This window comes from Mastomys coucha, unplaced genomic scaffold (assembly GCF_008632895.1).
Source record: "Mastomys coucha isolate ucsf_1 unplaced genomic scaffold, UCSF_Mcou_1 pScaffold8, whole genome shotgun sequence".
Lineage (NCBI taxonomy): Eukaryota > Metazoa > Chordata > Mammalia > Rodentia > Muridae > Mastomys > Mastomys coucha.
This window is the reverse complement of record NW_022196914.1, coordinates 57,140,520-57,165,558: the sequence shown is the minus strand read 5'-3', so window position 1 is coordinate 57,165,558 and position 25,039 is coordinate 57,140,520. Positions and strand designations below refer to the sequence as shown.

The window sequence follows — 25,039 nt, the reverse complement described above, 5'->3', positions numbered from 1 at the left end:
ATTTGTGGGTTTGTTCCTGTTTTGAAATATGAATCAAGGTGAACATTTATTAAGTGTACAATTCAGCATTACTACATAATATCTACATTGTTGTACCAACAAACTCTAGACATTTCATCTTGTGAAACTGAAATTTTGTATCTGTTAAATGGCATCATATCATTTCTCCCTTCTTTAAATCTCTATAACCACAACTGTGGCTCTAAGTTTGTCTCCTTACACCCTGACCTTCAAAGACTATTTAAATTCATCACTAAGTCCTTTGTCCATTGCAAAACTGTTTTTAATGTTATAGTTAGGTTTTAGAAGTTCCTCTGTATAAAATGGGTATTAGAAAAATGAAAATATTTTTCCAACTACAAGCTCTTCTGCTCTATGAAGTGTTTTAATGCAGCAAACCTGTCAATCTTCATAATGTTGAATTTGTCTATGTTTCTTTTACTGACTGAAAAGTGGAGTTACACCTAATAAATGACTGCCAGAACCAATGTTGTGAACCAAGTTTTCATGATGACCTTAGGTACTTCCTTCCTGGATGCCGCTGATGGTTTGTATATGCTCAGCCCAGGAAGTGGCACTATTGGAAGGTGTGGCCCTGTTGGAGTAGGTATGTCACTGTGGGTGTGGGCTTTAAGACCCTCATCCTAGCTGCCTGGAAGCCAATATTCTGCTATCAGCCTTCAGATGAAGCTCCTATACCACGCCTGCCTTGATGATAATGAACTGAACCTCTGAACCTGTAACCCAGCCCCAATTAAATGTTGTCCTTATAAGAGTTGCCTTGGTCATGGTGTCCGTTCACAGCAGTAAAATCCTAAGACAGTGCCCAACTTTTTGACATCATGATACTGTCAGTTATCTACAAAACTACCACTTAAGAGTTTAATACAAAGCCACAAAAGAAATCTCATAATGTGTTTCGAGTAAGTTTACTATTTGGTGTTGGGCCACATTCATAGCTATCTTCAAGTGCATGCAGCCCATGGTCTGTGGGTCAGACATACCAGCTAGATTCTGATCCATTTAAGATAATTAATTGTACGATTTTGTAGTAAGTTTGGATTATCAAGAAGGATGATTTGTCTTTTTCAACTCATTTTAAAGATTGTTTTGGTAATATGAAGTATCTTCAGGCTACAAATAAACATTGGGTAGATTTTCTATTTCTGCACAGAAATGTCATTAGGAATATGAAGGCACTGCATTAGACACACAGCACATTTTGGATAGACCAGAAATAGTAGCAATATTAAATAGACCACAAGTTGCCTTTTGTATCTTCTTTCACCTTTTAAAGTATTTTCCACTTATGTGTATGCGTGCATCTGTGTACTGTGCATCTGGACTGTGGAGTCCAGAAGGTGTGGGATCCTCTGAAGCTGGAGTTATAGGCAGTTATGAACTGTCAGATGTAGGTGCTGGGAGCCAAACTTAAATGCTCTGAAAGAGCAGCAAGAACTTTTGAGCCATCTTTCTCCAGCCCCACTTCCTTCCCTTTCCTTTCTTACAATGGTTGAATTTCCTATATTAACTTGGGAATTGTGGTGGCTTGAATGAGGGTGCCCCCCCATACGCTAATAAATTTGAATGTTTGGTCCCTAATTGGTGGGGTTTTTAAGGAAGAATTAGGATGTGTGGACTTTTCAGAGACGATATGCCACAAGGGGAGGGCTTTGAGGTTTCCTAAACACATGCTAGGCTCAGTCTGGATATCTCTGCCTACTGCATAAGGATGAGGATGTAAACTCTCAGTTTCTACTCCAGTTACCATGCCTACCTGCTGCACTGTCTCCACCACAATGGTCATGGGTTAACTCTCTGAAATGTAAGCAAGCCTTTAAGTAAATGCTTTCTTCTATAAGTTGACTTGGTCATGTCATATCTTCATAGCAACAGAACAGCAATTAAAACATTAGTTGGTAGCAGGGAGTAGCTCATTGCAGTAACAGGCCTGACCATGCTGTTTGTTGGTAAAATGTAGAATTTGGGACTGTGAATTAGAAAAGCAGCTGACAGGTAGAAACCCCAGGAGAGCAATAGAGACTCCAACCTACCCACAAAACTTTCAACCTAAAATTTATCCTGTCTACAAGAAATGCAGGGACCGGGATGGAGCAGAGACTGAGGCTAACCAAAAACCGGTCCAACTTGAGACTCATCCCATGGGCAAATACCAATCCCTTACACTATTAATGATACTGTTATGCATTGCGGACAGGAGCATGTTGTCCTATGAGAGGCTCCACCCAGTAGCTGACTCAGACAGATATAGACACCCACAGCCAAACAGATGGAGCTTGGGGACTCTTATGGAAGAACAGGGGAAGGATGGCAGGCCAAAGGAGATAGGAACTCTACAGGAAGACCAATAGAGTCAACTAACCTGGACTCTTGGGGATCTCAGAGTCTGAATCTCCAACCAAAGAGCATACAAGGGCTGGACCTAGGCCTCCCTACACATATGTAGCAGATGTGCAGCTTGGTCTTCATGTGGGTACTGAACAACTAGAGCAGAGGCTATCCTTAAAGATGTTGCCTATATGTGGGATATGTTCTTCTAGCTGGGCTGCCTTGTCTAGCTTCAGTGGGAGAGAAATTCCCCTAGCCTTGCACAGACTTGAAGTCCTAGGGTAGAGGGGATACCGAGGGCACCACCACCCACTTAGAAGAGAAGGGGAGAGGGGCATGGGGGGAAGTACTGTGTGTGTGGGGTGCCCTGGGAGGGTACACTGAGTGGGACATAAAGTGAATATGTTAAAAAAAAATTAAATTAGGAAGGAAAGGAGGGAGGGAGGGAAGAAAGAAGGAAGGAACAAAGGAAGGAAGGAAGGAAGGAAAGTAGGAAGGAAGGAAGAAAAGCAGCTGAATGTTGTAGGCAGGACTTAATGGATGAGCCAGGTAGAAGTGTGGAAGATGGTATTGCTGTGAGCAATTTGCTTTGGAGGCCCAGCTCAAGGTTTCAGAGGGAAATAGTATAAGTGACTAGATAGAGACCATTCTTGTGATATTTTAGCAAAGTATGTGGTTGGTTTTTCCCTTGTCCTAAAAGTCTGCCCCAAGCAAAACTGGAAAGTATAGACTAATATTGACAGAGGAGATTCCAAGCTAACCTAGTAATCTTATGCAGATTTACAATGAAAAAGAGCAAGTGGGGCAAAAAAAAAAAAAAAAAAAAAAAAAAAAAAAAAAAAAAAAAAAAAAAAAAAAAAAAGAAATGAAAAACATACAAGTTTAAGGAGAAAAGGAGCCCAAGAGAAAGTACTGTTTGAGCTAAGCCTTGTGCTCAAAGGTATGAGAAGTTTAAAAAAAGGCCTGAAGATAAATGTATAAAGGGAGTGATTTCCTCAGGGAGAAACCCTGCCTGGCTAATCCAGGCTTAAGGAATTATGTTTTTAAAGAGCAACAATGGAAAGTTTATGCAAATGTAATTCAAGGAAGGGGCAGATTATATCCCAAGCAAATAGAAGAACTTGGCAGCTTCAGCCTTGTGGTTCTGGCTTTAGTCATAAAGGATACAGCAGTAACATGATTATGGAATCTTCTTTGGAAGTTAAGGAAAGCTGCTAAGGCTAAGGCCAAGCATGCGGCAGGGGAGTCCCTGCATGGAGTCCTGGACAAGCCATCATGAGATCTTTGAAGGTGTAGTCTGGATTGGAATGGAGAGAGACCTCAAGACATTGGAGAAGCCAGAATCACAGGAAACCTGTCAGGAAGAGCTGTAGACAGGCTGTGGAAACAGCCCAAGAGAGGTGTGTTTCATTCAGCAAAGCTGGAAGGAGTGGGAGACTAAAGAGCTAGTACCTAATAAGCTCCTTGATGTCAGATGGAGTTACAGGATTTGGAGTTTGTCCTGCTGGGTTTTAGTCTGCTTTGGTTCAGTATTTCCTCACTACACGCCCTTTCCTCCCATTTAGAATGGTAATGGTATTTTCTATGTACAGTATGTTCAAAGTATGTAACCTGACTTTTGACTTTATAGGGTGTTACAGTTAGCAGACTGGCTTGAGTCTCAGAATAGACTTTAGACTTTTAAACAGTGTTGAGACTCTAAAGGAATACGGGGACTTTTGAAGTTGGGACTCAATGAATTCTGTATTATGATAATGGCTCCAAGCCTACATACAGGTCCAGGGAATAGAATGGGGTAGTTTAAATAAGAATGCCCCTTGGACCCTAGTTGTTGGAACTGTTTTGGGAGGGATTAGAAGGTATGTGACTACTGTTTCCTAAATACATGTTAGAGCCAGTCTTGAGGTATAGGAGATTGGTCGGATGCCACTTGTATTCAAATGTTAAATATTGGTTTCCCTGTGAGATTCCTGGAGGGACCTCCACACTCAAATCCCAGGAGCGACAACCCCACACACCACCAAGACATGGACTTGATGCAATCTGTAAGAGGCTTTTTATTCCAGCTAGCTGGGGCGAGACTCATATCCCTCGCAGGGATATGAGCCTGGCCCCGAGCAAAGTCTTAGGCAGCTTTTTATTCCTGCACAGTTGCTGGGGCAAAAGGGAAGACTGGGGTAAGGGGAAGGTACGGGGTGGTTTTTGATTGGTGCTGGCTGGTGCTAGGGTCCAGGGGCAGGTTAGCCACCTGGCAGTCATTTGTTACCTTCTCTCTCTCTGCCAGGTCATCCTGGTCTCCTTGTTTCTGGGTTCTGGGAGCTGCTGGTCTCCCATTGTTTCTAGGTTCTGGGAGCCGGTCTCCCACTGAGTTTAACTAATGGCTAAGTTCTCACAGTACAGTTTGAAAACTTAATCTTACACCCCAAGACTTGGTTATCCCCCGATGATGAGATCCTCATATATACCAAATGATGCTATGTAACCCTGTTCCCCAAGTCAATAAGTCAATGAAAGGCCTCTGACTGGGCAGTAGACAGAAGTAGGCAGGTTTTCTATTACCTGGTGAGGGGCTGCAGGCAGAGAAAAGGGGGAAAGAAGAAAGGAGACCAAGGGAGGAGGAGGCTGCCATGAGAAAAGATAGACCATGAACATGTGGCCAAGAGAAACAGCAAGTAATGGGACATTTGGCTGGGATATAAGTTAAAAGAGCTCCAAAACCTGCCCAACCTAGGCTTACAGCTAGTAAATAAAATACCTGGATTGTGTGTCATTTATACAGGTTAGCTAGAATATTTCATTCCTTTTACACTGAGCTCTCTGCCTCCTGCCTATGGATCAGGATATAAGCTCTCAGCTACTAGCACCATGCCTGCCTGGTGCAATCATGCTTCCCTCATGTTCACAGACTAACTTTCTGAAATTGCAAGCTGTTCAAAAGTCAAAGCTTCCATTTATAAGTTGCTTACCATGGTGTTTCTTCACAGCAATACAACAGTAACTAAGACAGGGATGTTTCTTCCTATTTTCGTTGGCATATACTAACTGAAGGAACATATGTCATGTACTCTATAATTCTCAAAAATACAATTCTTAGAAATATAAGACTGTTACAAACACTTCAGGGCAACTAAACATTATATATCAATAAGACACTATGATGTAGAGAACACTCTACTCCTTCATAAACCAGCAAGTCTCTCTCTAGAAGCCTTCCCATTCTTCACTGTTCAAAGACTATTTAGGTTAATTCTTTTTGATGCTATTATGAATTTAATTTTTGTTATTTCCTTTATAGATTTTAACTGTTACAATACAGAGGTGTTAAAGGTATTATGGAATTGCCAAATAGCACCAGTAACTAGAGACTTAAATGCTCAAATACATGATGCCTATGGGGGACATTTCTCATTTAAATGACATTTCAGGCTGGAGAGATAGCTAAGCAGTTAGAAGCACTTTCAAAAGACTCTGGTTCAATACTTAACACTCAACATGGTGGTTAACAACCATGTGTAATTCCAGTCCTAGGGGATCCTATGCCCTCTTCCAGTCTCACAGGCACCAGGCATTTGGTAAACAGACATACATGCTAACAAAATGCCCATATTCATAAAAAATTAAGAACACAACCACCACTTTTCACTTTATGGCCCATATAGGCTAATGGTCATTCTATAATGAAAAATGTATTTAGAGCAACTTTAAAAGTCTCTATAGTCTTGCACCGTCTTAATACTCTTAAAATCCAAAGTGTCTTTTGAGACTTCAGGTAAACTCTTAACTGTGAATCCTGTAAAATCAAAAAGCAAATGGCAAAATTCCAACACACAATGAGATATAATATACATTCCTATTCCAAAGGGAAGGGAAAGAACACAGTGAGAAAATACTGGACCAAAGCAAGACTAAAAAACCCACCCAGGGCAAAGAACAAATTACATTAGCTCCATGCCCAGTGTCTGGGAATTTCATTTTAAATTCTCTGGTCATGCTCACTATGTGCAGCTTTTCTCAGATGATGTCTATGGTTCTGACGTCTCCATCATCTGGGGCTCCTCCTCACACCAGAGCTCACTCTTATCTAAGTTCCCCTGATTGTCAGTACTTCATATACCAACTACACCAGCACTGCATTCCTATCACTCCCATATCTCCCTCCCAACTCCAGCTTTCACTATGTCCCCCTCCCTCCCTCCCAAATTAATGATTTGTTTACTTATTATTGCCACTTCTACATACACATCTGTATGTATGTGAATATATTTATACACACATACACATGTATATATAACTTACTTAATCCAATTAGCTTTGCTTACATATTCATGTGTCCAGGGCTGAGCACTTGGGGCTGGACACCCTGGTTGGGAGCGTTTCCCTGGAGGAAACTGATTATCCCTTTCTCAGCAGCCAATGACCACCTGTAGCTCTTCTCCAAGTGGTGGGATCAGGTGGAAATTCTTCTGTTTGCATTGGCATGTCAACTGGTGATGGTATTATGCTGGTCTTTTCAGGCAACCATACTGTTGAGAATTCATGGGTGCATTTTCCATGTCATCTAGGAGACACTATCAAACAGTAGACATCATTGGCCTCTGGTCCTAACAATTTTTTCAGCCACTCTTCCAAGATTTTCTCTGAGCCTTAGGTGTAGGAGTTGCTTTGCAGATGTACTAGTTAGGGATTGAGAACCCTAAAGTCAGTAATTCTCAATGATTTGACTAGTTGTAGATCTCTGTAATAGTGGCTATGTGTTACAAAAAGCAGCTTTTTTGATAAGGGGTGAGAACTAAGTATACCTATTTAATCTGTATGTATACATATTTAGAAAACAGAAATTATGTTGTATTCAGAACCTCAAAGCAGTGGGATCTTCTATAGTGTTGACAATCTTTCCAGTAGCTGGCTAGTTTTACAGTATCTGTCAAAATTCCTTCCTATTGAGCATGCCTAAGCCTACAGATAATTGTTTGTTATCCCTAAGATACTACTGCCACTACTAGGACTATCTTGCTGGTCCAGTCATCATTGTGGTTCACAGGCTTTCCAATTGGATAGGACTACTTTTGTTTGATAATTTGCATGGAACTTTCTAAAACTATGAAAGTTAACACAAAGGAAGAAGGCTTCCAGGCCAGTTCTAGCTTGATTCCTCCAAATCCTATGTCTGAAGTGCTAGGCTTTACTTTCACAGATCCACCCATTGACCTCTTAGGGTCTCTGTATGGCCACATGTTGCTTGGTTTCACCATCTCTGAAACCTAGAATGAAGAATTCATGACGCCCCCGCCCCCACTCTTGTGGTTTTCACATTTACAAATCCAATACACTCTCAAGTTTGGCTGCCAGCTTGGAATGGATCCTCACCCTCTTTGACTACATTAGCAGCACCTTTCTTATCTTGAAGCAATTGCTTTCTTGGGATTTCTTTTTCACAACCTGTAAGCTTAGCTGGGTGAGGCCTTGCCAAGAAGACACCCTTCTCATTGTTCCCGTGAAGAGAATGAGGCCTCTCCTTAACAGTTACAGCCTCAAAGTAAATGTCTTGGCTGTAACATTAGGCTCTCTAGTACACCTTTTCTTTCCAAAATGTACACTTTGTATTTTTTTCTATCTCATTCCCTTTTCTCATTGTATGTCACTGCATAAGAACTGTAAGTAATAACTATGCCACAGACCTAATATTATGCTATCTTGATATTTCCTTGCCCAAAGAAAATTACTTTTTAATTTAGCCTCAGAAAAGACCTTAGCACACAGATTCTGATTTTAGCAGCCAGATTCTTTACTAAAATTTCACATGAATGTCCTCTAGCCTAGTTTCCATATAGTCCTTGCTTCCCTCTGAAATACCAGGCTTCAATTTTCCAAATTCTTCTCAGCATGTACTGTCTTCCAGAAACTTAACAGAATGGCAGCAATAAATTCTGCTTACAATACTCAACTGCACTGTTTAAAAGTTCAGAGTTCCAAACTCATCTATGTAACTTCAAGCTATTCACAGCAACAAACCATTCTGATAATAACTTCCCTACTGGTTGCTTTGATGAAACACCAAGACCAAGGTGTACATCAGTGTTTCATATGGACTATGGTTCCAGAGAGAGGGTCCAGAAGGTGAGGAAAGCATGGCGGCAGGCAACCAACTCAGGACAAGGAGAGCGTCCATGGTCAACCATATGTAGCAAGCTGAGAGTGTAATAAATAGATCGCTCTTGGTTGTCAAGGTGACTTTATCCAGAATCAACTAAAATTCAAGTCGCTGGGCATGCCTAGGAGGAATGGTTTATCGTCTGCTTATTTTAAATTGGAAAGACCTACCCTAAATCTGGGCCATACCCTTTGGTGGAAGCCCCCATATAAAAGGACACTGAAAAAGGTGTTTTTACGTTTTGTCAGTTTGCTCTGTCAAGTTCATATATGTTCCTGCTGAAGTATTCTATCACTGTTATCAGACCCTACTTCTTCGGGATTCCAAAAAGACTGATGACCAGCATCACTTTAGGAGTCCTTCAGGTGATTTTTTTTTTTTCATTTATTGCATGTTTCAGTTACAGAATCTCTTTATGATTTTTTTTTTTAGATTCTTTATTGATGATTTTATATATTTTTAAGTTTGTTTTAGCTCTTAAAGCACCATAAAGGCAGTTGATTTTTCTCTACTAGATTAACCTTCAGATTTTTTTCAGGGATAGTTTCTATTTTTTTGTTCATTTGAAAGCATCATCCATTCCTGTTTCTTTATATGAATTACAAGTATTTTGCTGTTGCAAAATGGAACATTTAAATCTAGCAGTGTTGCAGTCTGTCAACTGTACTTTTCTCCCTCAAAGCTTTTTTAGGACTCTGTGCTGTATCCACCGGCCATCTCTGTGTCTGAAGTGTAACGTTAAGTCTTCTTCAGATGTTTTTGTGCCTATGTTGTTTCTTACCTATGCAAGTCACTTTGTAATTTCCCTTACATATTTTTAAAATCTTTTCATTCTTGTCATTTTGCCACCAAAAGGGGAAAGAAAAATAAAAACTGAGGAAACAGAATTAAAAATTTTTTCAAGGGGGCCAGAGTGATGGCTCAGTTGTTCTTCCAGAGGACCTGGGTTCAATTCCCAGCACCTATATGGCAGCTCACAACCATCAATAACTCTAGTTCCAGGGACTGACACCATCATACAGACATATATGCAGGCAAAACACCAAGGCACATTAAAAAAAAAAAACAATAAAAAAATCATTTAAAAAAATCACTTCAAAATAAAGGAGAAAATCTTGCTACACTGTGAGGATACGAATGCAAAAACCTCTTCCAACATCTATGCTTGAAGCTACAAATAAGAGTATCAATAAAAAGCACAGAATAGACCTCCCTCCATATTATAAGACAAGAGTTCTTTGTCCTCAGCTTTGTTCCCATAAACTAGGTACACACCTGACAGCTAAGGGGCTGAGAATGGGTAACTCTTACTGTTGTAGGAGCTGAAACTAGCTAAAAAAATAACAATATTCTACCATTTAAGCCTATCCTCAACCCTAGAAGTTAGAAGCTTTCCAAGGACTTCAGACTTTCAGAGTAGTTACTTATATTAGGCAGATTTGGTAGCACAATGTTTTTATAGGTAGCAAAAAGGATTTCTGCTCTATGATCTCATCAAATCTTCACCCATACATAATGGATTGAAGGGAAAACGTACATAAAATAAGGAATGTTTTTAAATGAAGAGTAATTGTTTAGGTTTGTAAGACTAAAAGTAGTTTCTTTCTAGTGTAATTAAAATACCACAGAAGCCTGTAAAATATACGCAAAAAAGAGAATTTGCAGGGTGGATTTAAAACATCATAAGACTTGTCAGATGTAACCATATGGGGAAGACATGCAATTATGTAGCCATGAAAGAAGCTGAAATGAACTAGAAATAGAGGGCTATTATATACATTTTAGGGTACTATTTTTTGGATAACATCCTACTAACTGATCAATGGCCACATGATCCATTAAGTTTCATCTGTACATAAGTTGGGAGTATATATTTGAAAATACTCTATATTTGAAGATACTCTAATAACAATACAATTAAATGTGTAATTATTCCTTTTATCCCTGAACATATCAGATGGGTAGGACTATAAACAACAAACAACTAAAGGGCTAAGAACTGTAGAGTAATGTAAGTATTCCTAGCACTAGCCTTAGTTTATTAAGTGTAGGAGTCCGGCCAGCGGACCCTCACTCTGTTAAGTATATGTTTCTTGTGTCTGAAAAATAATAGAATTCTTTGTAATGAAAATACTATTAGCCTGGGGTACATTCACTCATCCTAGTACCCAGTCTGCCTCAGTGCTACCACTCACCCATCACCATCAGATGGAGAGAGAACATTGGCCAGGGAATAAAGGCAATATAAATAAAGGGCTATTAGACTACCACTAAAAGCTTGAAGGGAAAAGAATCATTCTATATCCTTTGATATTTTTTAAAAGAAATATTTTTCTCAGCTAGTGTTTAATACATGCATAAACTTAGCAAACTGTTTCTACTACCGTCTATACATGTAAATAATGCCACCCACCATTACTTTTCCATATCAAATACAGAAAAGCAGAACCCATCTGCTCTGGTGACTGCCTGAAGGCTCTCCTTCCAAAAAAAAAGTCTAATACAACATTAAGCTATTGTACAAAATAGCATATATTTGTAACATGTAATTTCATATTTAAAGTCGTTCATATTAGCAACATGAGATAGAACTTAAACATTGTTTTTTACCCTCACCTGTTTCTTAGCTAAAGAAATATAAGTGAATTATAGACAGACAAGAGTAGAAAAATAAGCTGAAAATGCAGTAACAGTCACATACATCGTTCCTGGAAAACATGTGACCAAACATTTTAAACACTTATAAATCTAGTAAACTATAAAACCGTGTCAGATTTTCATGGCATTGCACTCTGAAGGACTAGAAGTGAAGCTTGGCAGGCAGACAGGAGACAGGAGCTCCAGGCAGCTCAATGTACTTCTCATCTAAGCACTTCACTTCCTGTTGCTTCTCCTCTCCAAGGCAAAGAATGGGATTCTTCCTGCCAGAGGACTCAAACCTGCCACGAAGGCTTCTGGGGTGAGAACAAATCAATTTCCTCTCTTTGTATGGCTTATGTACTCCTATACAATAGCCCAAACTAGCCAATTCTGGGGCAGGAAGAGAACCCATCCTACCTCAAAACAGAAAAGTTTGGTCTCTCTCAGACAAACTTGGACTCCGTCTTTGGAACCCTTTCTACATAGGGAGTCTGCCTCTTTGCGCACTTTTGCTTTTAATAAAACTTGACAGAGTGCTGAGATCTTGCTTTTCCTGATTTTTTTTTATTCTTTAAATTGGCAGAGAAAAAGAATTCATTTCTATATCCCCAGATCTCAGTATGATGGAGTATCACTGTTAATCCCATTCATAAGTTTAAACAAAAATAATTATAACTGTATGATTAACTGAGACTGGACCAGAGGTGATCAGTTTATACTAATTGATATGAAAAAGCAATCAATCAAGTTCCTTTTCTCTCTATCTTCCTTCCTTCTTTTTTCTTTCTTTCTTTCTTTCTTTCTTTCTTTCTTTCTTTCTTTCTTTCTTTCTTTCTTTCTTCCTTTCTTCAATTGGGCACTACCAAGAGTTTAGGGCAGCAGAAGTTGAAGCTGAACTGAAGCAAAGTCAGCAAAGAATATAACAAACCAAGGAGAAGAGATGGAGAGAGAACAGAAGTTACAAATAAATATAAACTATGACAGAAAGAGAGGAGGATAAAATTAACCTGCATAAATTGTACCTGAGGGCAAAGCCTGGAGAGGAATCAAATTTTGTTACCAATAAGAGCACTTAAAAGTTTAAGTGTATACCTAAGATTTTCTTTGATTAAGTATGATACTCTATACTCTTTGGGGCTTGCGACAATTTTATCACTTATTATAGAACTGTACTCTATTTTTATAATCTAAAGAGCATAATTAAAATGAATGTATCTTTCACATCAATGTTTGTAGTTTTTCAAATTTTTAATATTCATTTGACCTAAGTAGACATCTATGTTCAACTTGTCAAACTTTCTTTTCAATTATCTGCACAGTTTCCTGCTCTATCAGTACTGAATGACCTTCTGCAGCTTCACACCCCCACTGACACTTGGTACTGCTAACTTCTGGTTTTGCCCTTTGTTTTGTGGTACTGAAGACTATATACTCAAGGCTACGCATATATCTGACATAGTTTCTGAATTTCTCAAACTGATTTATAAGAATTTCTTTAATTAGACAAAAAAATCTTGTCAAGTTAATGTCTTCAGCTGCATGTATGATAAATATGTAAGACGGCCAAATACACCCAAGCTAGATATTGTAGAAAGCTTGGCAGAAATAGCTTCATTATTGTAAATAGCTTTACTGTGTTAGAGTTAAAAACCTTTCCTTTATATTTAGACAAAAACACTTACAAGGTATTTGATCACACTGAACCCTGAGATTGTGTTATTACTGGAAAAAACTGTTTTTAGTTGTGGTGTGTCTCAGCTCTAGCACACACTTGTAATTTAAGAGCTTTCTGCTTGAATATTGTAAACAGCATTAAATGAAGTCAACCATAGGTCAAGAGGCAAGGCAAGTAACCACTTAATAGGAAATGAACCTAGGGAGTAAGTGAAAGTCAGGAGAGAGAGAGAGAGGTACACAGGAAGAAGAAGGGAGGGCCATTGAGTCTGAGGTTTTTGAGATGGCATGAGAGGAGAGAATGTTTGTGGGATACTGGGTTAGGAGGAAAGTCAGCTGGGTGATTTCTTTGCCTCCCTGAGCTATCAGGCTTTTACCCCAGGCTTTTACTGGCTCCTAAGTCTTCATTAGTAAATCGCATGACTGAGATTTTTTTTTTTTTAAAGATCATTTCTTCTTTTTCACTGCTCATACAAAATGTCCCCAATTTACTTTTTTGTTATTTTTTACTTGTTGAAATTAAAATTTTGCAATTGTGTTTAGTCAATATCACAAGAATTTTAACTGTAGAAGATATGAGGGATGGTAGGTATCACAATTTTTAAAAATAACACTAATAAATCATTTATAAATTTCTTTCATAAATTGGTTGTAAAAAAATGCACACAGAGGCCCTTAAGTATATAGGAATATCCATACCAGAAAAATGTTCATTTAATCCAAATATAAACCAATCACCTAAACTCATATACTTTTTAGTTTACAAAGACTAAATATCATTCTCACTTGAAAAGCAAAATGCCAAGAGATTTAAATATAAAACTTTAACTTAGTAAGTAATCTATTCAGTCTTGTCTCAAATCATAAACAGAAGTGCAAAATATAAATTGACTCAAAAAAAAAAACAAAGGCAAAAAATTGTTTCTAAATAAAATTATTTGTTTCATATGTGCATGGCCTTCCTTTTCTATATATTTTGAAAACAAATCTGATTTAAAAAAATGACTTTGGAACTGAGTACTTTCTTTTAATAGCAGTTATTATTTAACATCACACTAAAATATGCAATATCTAATGTAACAAGAAATACATAGAAGTCATCTCTTTAAATCACAGTGAGCAAGTTATTCTGGGATGAATATACTAAGGAAGAAAAATATAAGTAGACACTGAGTACAGGGTTGATAATTAGTAATCATTCTAACACTGGGCATTAAAGGTTAAAGGGAGAGTTAGGGAGACTTCAAAACATTATAAATTTTATGTGCCTAATTTTATAATTCTTATGAATTAATATATCTGAGCCCTTATGGTAGTCTAAAAAAACTACCATAAACATGAAGAATTACTAAAATATAAGAATAGCCTGATTCAGGAATTCCATGATTTAAGTCAATACATACTTGTAGGATGGCAGAAGAATTTATTGGCTAAAAATCCATGCTCTTGGGTTGGAATGACTGGCTCCTTTACTAACTAGTTTCTAACCTTGGACAAGCTACTCAATCTTTCTGTGCTTCAATTACCTAGGGTAACAATGCTATAATAACAATATATATAAATATATATATATATATATAATAGACTTACCCCATTTTATTCATATATATTATGAACATATATATATATGTATATATATATATATATATATATAACCCTCTAACCCTAACCCCTAACCCTATTAGGGTCTACTATGCAGTTATTACCATATCTGGTGCACATTCATTCTCAAATAATTAGCTATCATTACCTATTACTCAAGAAGTCTTATAATACAGAACACTTGTTTCTCATACATGTACCTATGAAAGTCTGAAAGAGTTAAATTTGAGACTTGTGCTGGCTAATGAGAAAATTGCAGGTTTGAGGAAAACACAGTGGACCAAGGTCGAATATGTCCAAATAAGCCTTGGCAAAAATAAGCAGGCTGTTAGACATTCCGAGAACTAGCAGGTCAAAAAGACATAAACTATAAAGATAGAAAAAAAACATGCAAGGACATGTCTGGGCAGACACTGAGTAATGGGCCATCTGGTCCTCTTAGATATGGTTTAAGGTCAGATGCTCTGTTGACTCAGATTAACACCAACCTTAGAAATTTTCCACTCTGTTCTGCACGTAATATAGTTGATATTTGAACTAGCCAATCATGTATAGCCACACTGATTCCTTTGTTCCCCCAGACCTTTTCCCTATATAAACCCCTAACCCCTGAGCCTTGTGGTCGGCTCCTCTGTCTCCTGTGTGAGATATGAGTTGAACCGGAGCTCTGCTCCAAAATTAAACTGCCTCATGTGTTTACATCAAGATGGTCTCTCGTGGTTCCTTGGGTGCACGTCCTCCCGAGACTTGAGTGGGAAGCTCCCTATGGGGGTCTTTCAGTCAGAGATAGAGAGTAAAGGCATGTGCTGTATATGCATGAAATATATTAATATAGAGTTTATTGCATAATGAGTATAAAAGCATCCTGGGGAGGAATGGAAACCTTCAGTCCTTCCAGATGTCAAATATTAAAAAATCCTGTCTGGAACTTCTAATAAAACCTACCCACCACAAGAACCAATCCACCCCACCCCACCCCAACCCAACCCAAATAAACAAACAAATATAAACAAAGAATAAGCTTCCAGTGACATCAGAACAGAAAGATATGTTTACTACTCCAAGTGGCCTGTCCAGTTATCCAAAGGGCAGGTAATAGCAGAGAAAGTAACTGTGAATTGAATGAGCTGAAATAATCAGAGTCCACATAATTTATGTCCTACTTTTTTTATTTATCCTGAGTTGGTTACATTGCTCACTGTCCCCCCCACCCCCCACGAGACAGGGTTTCTCTGTGTAGCACCCCCGAGACAGGGTTTCTCTGTGTAGCCACAGCTTTCCTGGAACTCTGTAGACCAGGCTTGCCTGTAACTCAGAAATCCGCCTGCCTCTGCCTCCCAAGTGCTGGAATTAAAGGAGTGCGCCACCACCGCCCGGCCACCGTTTGTTTTTATTTGGAGGTAGAGAAAGAGGAAATGTATAGCATGCTATCATATTTCATTTTACAGGAAACTTACCAAGCTTACGCATCTAGTACATAGTAGTGGCATGACTCAAATGTATGGATCTGATTGTAGTAGTACTAAAACACTAGTCCATACAATACATTGCCTTTTATGGCAACCCAAAAACAAGAAGAGGAATTCAGTTAGCTTATACACATAGGCTAGGAGAATTCAGATGATATACTAATTTTTAAGAACTGGTCTTAAGAGAACTATGTTCCAGCAATGATAAAAAAGAGAATTCATATGAAATCAAATGCTAAAATAGAATAAACTAGCGGGACAGTGGTGGCGCCCACCTTTAAACCCAGCACTTGGGAGATAAGGGCAAGCAGATCAGGGCACACCTGGTCTACAGGGTGAGTTCTGTAGACACAGACAGCTAGAGAGAGAAACACTGTGTAGAATTAAAAATAACAAAACAAAAAACAAAACAACCCCCGTCCAAAACAAAATAAGAATGAACTAGAAGCTAGTAGCATAATACACAAAATATTTAATTTTACTTCAAATATGTCAGCTCCTTGTGAGCCACATAAAGCACTTAATACACTAACTGGTACTAGAATTTGGCAGGTCTTATTGTAATCATCATCTTTATAATTTGGCATTAATTCTAAAGATCAAGTTAACTTCATGTTTACTTTAGTAAAATTTCCAAGTTAAATAGTCAACAATCCTTAGTGATATTGACCCAGGAAAGACATTACTCAATTTGGTTTATTAGGGAAAGAAAGAAAATAATTTGTAGATTACAGGTAGTAACATTTGAAATTTCTCCTTAAGTTAGTTAAAGAAATCAAAGTAATTTAGTTTTAGAATTCACAGTTAATTCACAAATCAACTAACATGCTGCTTAGCTGTCATACATCACACACTTTGTTTCTGTGCATTAAGCATGAACAACAATTAACAAAAATTATTTGTTTTAAAAATAGCTGTAGGGCTGGAGAGATGGCTCAGCCGTTAAAGGCTAGGCTCACAACCAAAAATATAAAAATAGCTGTATTTTTTACTTTTTCCAAGAACTTAAGATTAGCTTAAATCTCATCTCTGAGATCTAAAGAAATCAATAACGTGAAATATATGGTTTATGTATTTATATTCACTCAAAAGAGAAAATAAATATGGAAACTTGCATAGATTCTGGGTTGGACTATACTGAGGAGAAAGAATGTGTGGTTCATTTACACAATGGAATACTACTCAGCTATTAAGAATGAGGACATCCTGAGTTTTGCAGGCAAATGGATGGAACTAGAAAATATCATCCTGAGTGAGTTAACTCAGACCCAAAATGACATGGTATATACTCACTTAAGTGGATATTAGCAAAAAAATAAAAATAAAAAGCCAAATACCCAAGATAAAGTCCACGGAACTCAAAAAGGTCAACAAGCTGAAGGACCCAAGTGAGGATGCCTCGGTACCACTTAGGAGGGAGAAGAAAGCAACTACAAGGGGGAGAGGAGGGAACTAGGAGGGAAAGGGATGGGGGCATGGAGAGGGGAACATGCCCAGTTATTGTGTGGGGAAAAAGGTCTGAAATCCCTGAGGACCAGCAGAAAGAATGGAAACATATAACCTCAGGAAGTAGGAGGTTGGGAGGACCCCCAAGAATGTACTAGAGACCTGGGAGGTGAGAGTCTCTCAGGACTCAAAGGGAGGGACCTTGGATGAAATGCCCTACACTGGGGAGAGGGAACTTTAAAGCCCACCTCCAGCAGAAAGACAGACATCAAGTGACGGATGCGGTTGCCATCCCAGTCAAAACTCTGACCCATAATTGTTCCTGTCTGAAAGAACTGCAGGGATGGAAATGGAGAGGAGCCTGAGGAAGAGAAGGCCCAGTGACAAGTCCAAAGTGAGATCCAGCTCAAGGGGAGGTCTCAAGGCCTGACACTATTACTGAGGCTGTGGAGCGCTCACAAAAAGGGGCCTAGCATGACTGCCCTCCGAAAGACCCAACAAGCAGCTGAAAGTGTCAGATGCACCCAACCAATGGACAGAAGCTGCTGACTCCTGTGGTTGAATTACAGAAAAACTGAGGAGGGTGGTGACCCTGTAGGAGGACCAGCAGTCTCAATTACCCTGGACACCCAAGATCTCTCAGATACTGGAACACCAACCAGGCAGCATATACCAGCTGATATGAGGCTCCCAACACATATACAGCAGAGGACTGCCAGGTCTGGATTTAGTCAGAGAAGATGCACCTAACCCTCAAAAGACTGGAAGCCCCAGGGAGTTTAGAGGTCTGATGGAGTGGGGATGAAAACAACCTTGTGGAGACAGGGGGGTAGGGAGGAAGTATGGGATATGGAACAGGTGGAGGGTAGACCTAGAGGGGAATAAAATCTGAAGATTAAAATTAAAAAAGAAAAGAAAAGAAGAGAAAAGAGAATAGCCATAAATCTAAATCAATTAACCAAAACCTTATAGGTCATAACTGCTAAAAACCCACAAACTGGTTCTACTTAAATGACATTTTTAATCACCAGTGAGAGAGCTGGCCCTGAATTAATACAGTCAACTTTCCGGGTGTGTACATTTAGCTACACTCATTGAATGCTCAACTCTTCTTCCAGAGACAATATGCTATAATTTACTGAATCTAGTGACACCAAAGCTCTTGTTTTTTCAACTATACCATAAACAAGGACATTTGTTACTTTGGGGATGGATACACACACACACACACAAATACACATACACACAATACATAATTTATCATGATGTATGTTTTATATAAAGATAAATGAGATCTTATCTATTCCTTATTACAGCTTTAACCAGAAGCACAACAAACTGAGAGTTGAGGGAAGTCTGGAAGGTTAGACACAAATGCCCAAAGACACATGTAAGCAGAGGCTGCTGTGAGTCCAAGTCAGTTTGGCTTCAAAGGAATGAGATTCTAAAATACTGGCTCATTTTGTTTTTAAATAATAAAAATGACCGTAATTTTTCATGTATATACTCTTACGAAGTTATAGCCAAAATAACTAAGACTTAGAAAACATTTTAAACCAACATAATACTAAAAAGAGATTTATTTTCTAAACTGAAAATAAACCAAGAAAGGAAAAGGAGAACTAACAAATCACGAGTATCAAGAAGAATGTTCTCATGGCATATTAGATGGAACTGGTTTTTCTTGTTTTCTGCTGCCTATGTGTTTTGTGGCTGTTAAAAATAAAACAGGTATTTCAGTTCTAAATGTGCTAACATTCATGTGAACAAGTACAGACAAGTATGCAAACAGGCACAAATTCTTTTGAGTCACCTAAGGATGGTATAATGACTACAGAACTTTGCCTAGGCTTTGCCATACCACTGAAATAGGAATAAGGAAGACTACTGATATGTTTCTTTAGATTACTTACCAGTGAAAACAGGAGACAAAGATTAGCTTTAAGTCATAAGAACATGGCCTAAACATTAATATCAGTTTTTGGATTCATAGTTATAAAAAACTCAAATAATTTTCAAATGGTTGTACTATGAATCTGCTCAAATGACTATGACTATAAAAATGATCATTGACATTTTTAAGCATTGAGTTCTTATAATTGAATGTTATTCTTAAATTCATTTTGATAAGATAATATTAAAAATATTATTGATAAAGCAGATCCTAGACAACAACAACAAAAAAATCAGTGGGCACGAGGATACACATCTTTAATCACACCACCTGGGAGTCAGAGGGAGGCAGGTCTCTGCGAGTTCAAGGCCAGCTTGGTCTACACAGAGAGTCCCAGAATAAATGGCTACACAGAGAGATTCTCAAAAAACAAAGAAAAGAACCAACAAAATCAAGGGTTAGTTTATGAAACAGGTTATGTTTTTATTTCAATTAACAATAAAAATATTTATTTTAATAAATACCTTTGTGCAATTGTGGTGTTAGACAAAAAAAAAACTGTTCTAAAATGCCTGACTGCTTTAATCATTACCACTCCATAGAACAAAGTTCCATTTTGCAGTAACATACTTCATAATTCTTTACATTGAAGAACTAGCCTGCCTCCATCTTAGGCTTAAAAGCTACCTTATAGTAAAGACAACTAAGTTCATTTCTGCTTCTGATAAACCCTGTTTCTCGGTAATGCCTAACTTGTAGCGTTGTCCCACTTGTACATTAACTACAAACAGTTCTATACTGCCTGCTCCAGGAATGGCAATCATGTTTTTGTCTCAAGAAGTTGTTTATAAGAATCTTGCAACCCTACCTTGTTTCCAAAGGATCTATGATTGACCACCTTGTTATACCTACCTTTGTTATGACTACCTTGTTATGCCCACCTTGCAACCATGTCTTTGTTTCAGGTGATTATGACTAACTTGCTATGATGCCCAGCTCCTGTAACCCTGCCTTTTTGCCTGCCAAGCCCTCTATTTAGAACCCCCTACCCAAGCTATAAAAGCACTGTCTTCTTCACATCCAGTGTTGACCTCTTGAAGCCCAACTTAGGTAGAGGCAGCCCGGGTACATGAATTAAAAAAGCTTGCTTTAAGTATGCCATGATGATTTAGGTCAGTGGTCTTTCTCCTTCCATCTTTGGGATTAACATGTCAAGATCACTGTGAAAGAGTTTTCACCTAGAATACTACATAGACTTCCACTTCAGGTGAACATCAGCAATCTTACCTTGTGCTGTTCAATGGCATCTATCCACTGCTGTCTGTGATCTGGATCCTGAGCACGTAGATACCAAACACTATCATTTACACTAATATCAAACCGACATTCATCAAAATCATGAGGCTGTGGAAAAAAAGTAGAAAGTGAAAAACCAAGTTAATTATATTTTTAGAAGTGTCAATCCTTCACCAAAAAATGTGGGCATACTCTATGCTGGAAGGCTCCTATTACTTTTTAATCTTTCTGCTGAAATAATGTATTTCAAGATATCTCTGACACTTGTCAGTTATATACAAAATCTAAGTTTCATTCACTACTCACACAAATGATTTGACACATAATCTATAAATGTCTATTTAAAAAACACAGAATACCATTCATCAAATGATTAGAGTTACCTTAAGTAATGGGAACATCACCAAAACCATAATTTTAAAAAGGTTAAAATAAGTTTTGGAGAAAACATTTGCTATCTTTCCCTCTTTACTGCTCAAAAGTGAATTCTTGGGGCTCAGGAAACATTATCCCCCAGAGGAGGAGCTACAGGAAATTAATAGTTGGTAGAGGACAGGAGAACTTCTTTAGTGTTGCTTATGTCCCTCACCTACACTCATGCAAACAATCCAATAAACTCAGTGGAACACACACATGTGCGCACAGACACACACACACACACACACACACACGTCAGGGAAGTCGAAGTAGTTTAGCAGTCGAGGGGGAAAGGGATTATGGTGTGTGGAAAGGGGATGAGAGAGGTAATAGAAGGCACTAGGATAAAATATATGCATAAATGAAGTGTCAGGACATAACTGTCCTCAGAGGCTTAACTCAGCAACTGTAGAAGCAGATTCAGATACCCACAGCCAAACATTAGGCAGAGCCTGAGGAATCCTGCAGATGATGGGGAGGAAGAATTGTAGGAGCCAGAGGGGTCAAGGACACAACAAGAAAACCTAAGAATCAACTAACCTGGGCCCAAAAGCAACCAGGGAGCCTGGAGAAGACTGACTTAGGCCCTCTGCACACATTTAACAGTTGTGTAGCAAGATCTTCATGTGGGACTCCTAACAGCAGGAACCATCTATGACTCAGTTGCTTTTGGGACTCTACCCCTACTAGGATGCCTTCTCTAGCCATAATAGGAGCACCTAGTCTAACTGCAACCTGATATGCCAAGGCTGGCTAATATCTGTGGGAAGCCTTCCCAAGCTTTTTAGAAGAGAAAGGGAGGAGGGGTAGATTGGAGGGTCAGAGAGGAGAAACTGTGGTCAGGATGTAAAGTAAATAATAAAGTAATTTTACAAATAAAATAAAATCAATCATATAAAAATAGAATATGTAAAGTGAGGGCTAGTGTGATGGTTCAATGGGTAGGGGTGCTTGTACAAGGCTAGCTACCTGATTTTGATCCCTGGAATTCATGTGAAGAGATTCCAGAAAGATATTCCCTGATCTTCATGTGACTGTATGGCATATCCTACATACCCACAATACATAAAGATTTCATATGCCATTCCCCCTCCAATGAGTGAATTCAAACATGACAAGATTACACCAGATTTTCTACTTTTTTCTATCAGATGACAGAGGAGTCAATTTTCTCTCCTCTGATAATCTTCCCTTACAGGGAATTCTCTCAGAATTTCACATATTGTATTTCTAGGGCTTATTGCTTATTTTGCCCCTCTTTATAAACATCATCTGGTGATCTCTTTATCGATTTATGTAGTAAAGCAATATAATTCCACAATATTCTTTAATCTATGAAAACAATTTTCCTTTAAAGTAGAACACCATGGTTGTGAGTGGCAAAAAGACTAACAAGTTAAATATTTCTTGGATCACCGTGTCTTGGACACCATAGGAATATGATACAAAGCAAAGAGCAATCAAAACAAAGAACAGGGGAAAGGACAGCAACACAAGCCTGTCCTAGTAAGTATGAATTCAGAAAGAGGAAAAGGTATTAACACAAGAAATCAACTCCGGATACCCAAACAGAACCTGGCCCCTGGGAAGGCTTCTCAGGGGAGCAAACAGTGTGACAATGAAGAACCGAGCAAGGAAAATGAATGGTCTGACAATTCCACTGCTAGAACTGGACCAGGTTTCTCAACTTGGATTCCACCTTCACTTCCATTTTATTTGTACCAACATTCCTGAAAATGTTTTACAATTTGTAATGGATTTAACATCCTCAATAAAGTTTAAGAAAAATAAAATAAACCACATACAGTTTAGAATTCACTACTTTCTCCAGCAAAATTTTCCATGAACAAAAGGGAGCCATTTCTAACATCAATCTAAGAAATAGGGGGCACAATTTTTGATACATATATGCTTGCAAATGCAGGGTCTTTAAATCCCAACAAAATTTATGAAGTGAGAGAAACTGGGTCCACGGAATAAAAGAAATGACAGATTTGGTAAGATGCTTGAAAAAAATGCTGATAAAGCTTCAATCAAGCTTCATTGTATACACGACCCTGTTCACACCACGAAACACAGGCTGCTTTCATTTAAACTCTTTTTGAGGCAGGGTCTCAAACACATGCTGTTTGCCTCAGCCTCTTCAGCACTGGGATATACCTCAGGCCCAGACCCCCACTGGGACTATTGTGTCTTTGTTCATTATGTGTTAATTTTATTTTACTGTATTAAAACTGTATCAAAATTTCTATCTTGATTATTAATTGTTCTTAAAAGTCTTTCAGTCTGAATTCAGGCAGTCCCTCTCAGGTCATATCCTAGTCTTGGCACTAACGAGTATTACTAGAGAAAAACGTGAAGGATAAAGAACTGCAAGAACTGCTGAGACATTTTTCCTTCCCAAAGGAGGGAAAAGAAGATTAAATTAAAAAAATTTTTTTCAAATTTCTTTCTTCTGAATGTATGTTGGTATGTATGTACCATGAAGCATCTGTGGTCAGAGAGGAACTTGCAAGAATCACTTCTTTCCTTCTACTATGTATGTCCTAGGACTCAAATTCATGTCATCAGGGTTGATGGCAAGCATCTTTATATACTGAGCCATCATGCCAGCCAAGAGAAAAGGTTTTTTAAAGATAAGGCAACTTGTAATAAGAAGTTAAGCTAAGACAGTACAAGAAAAACACAGGTGGAGTAGCAATAAGTAAAATAGGCTAAACTCAAGGGCACAGTAAACAGATTTGAAAAAAATATATTAACAATATACTTATGTTATTATCTTAGTCAGTATTATATTGCTGTGTAGGGACACCATAACCACATCTCTTTGTTTTTTCGAGACAGGGTTTCTCTGTGTAGCCCTGGCTGTCCTGAAACTCACTCTGTAGACCAGGCTGGTCTTGAACTCACAGAGATCTGCGTGCCTCTATCTCCAGAGTGCTGAGATTAAAGGTGTGCATCACCACCATCTGGCTCACAGTAATTCTTATAAAAGAAGACATTTAGTTGGAGCTAGCTTATGGGTTCAGAGGTTTAGGTTTATTATCACCATGGCTAGAAAGAGGGCAGCACATAAGCAGACATGGTGCTGAAGAAGGAGCCAAGAGTTGACATGTGAATTGGCAGGCAGCAAGAAGAATGAGATACACTGGGCCTGGCTTGAGCTTCCGAGAACAACAAAAGCAAGCCCTCCACTTCCTCCAACAAAACCATACCTACTCCAACAAGGACATACCTCTCAAGGCCTGCCCCTCTCTATAAGTCTATAGGGGCCATTTTCATTCAAACCATCACAGCTACCTACATAAGTATGTTTTGGTCAACACTAGACTGCATATATTATGGTGGCCCCTTAAATTTTAATAGATTGAAAAATTCCTATTGCCTGGTGATGTTGTAGCTATGTATACAGTGATGTTGTAAATTGCTAAAATTAACAAATCTATGATGTTGCCAGTTATATAACACAATGATACAACAACATAACACTTCATAAACAACTATGCTATTAGTTTATTATTTACTATACTATACTATTTTGTGTGTGTACATGTACAAGTATGTCAGTATGAGTACCTATGTGTATATATGCAGAGGCCAGAATTTGACATGGATATCTTTTTCTATTGCTCTCCACATTTTTTTCCAGTGCTATGGCTGAGCCCAGGACCCAGCCTTTGAATTCAAGTGTGCTACCACTTAACTTTGTCCTAGTTCTTACACCTTATTTATTTATTTATTTATTTATTTATTTATTATCTTTTGGGATATTTTTTTCGAAGCCTGGTTTGTCTGTGTAGCACTGTCTGTCCTGGAACTCACTTTGTGGAACAGTGTGTCCTTCAACTCACAGATCCATCTGCGTCTGCCTCTCAAGTGCTGGGATTAAAGGAATTCGCCACCACCACCTGGTTCCACCTTATTTTTTTGTAGTTTCTTATTGAATCTGGAGCTCACTAACTAGCTAGAGTTGCAGGCCAGCCAGCCTCAAGTTTATCCAGTGTCCACCTCTCAGAGATGGGAATACAGTTGTGTGCTGCCATCTCCTCATTTCTGCATGGATGGCTGAGGTTTGAGCTCAAGTCCTAATGTTGCACAGCA

At 38.5% G+C, this 25,039-nt stretch overlaps 1 protein-coding gene across 3 annotated transcripts in view; it reads right to left on the bottom strand.

The window, feature by feature from the left end:
- Cert1 (ceramide transporter 1) overlaps window positions 1–25,039 on the bottom strand; it is a 103,380-nt gene that overhangs the window by 47,376 nt on the left and 30,965 nt on the right. For 2 of the 3 annotated variants that reach the window (XM_031360338.1, XM_031360339.1), the window contains exon 3: window positions 20,513–20,629. In XM_031360338.1, coding sequence (XP_031216198.1) covers window positions 20,513–20,629 — 117 coding nt within the window. Of the gene's footprint in view, window positions 1–6,668; window positions 6,824–20,512; window positions 20,630–25,039 lie in introns of those variants that run through there. The other variant, XM_031360340.1, reaches the window with a different exon arrangement.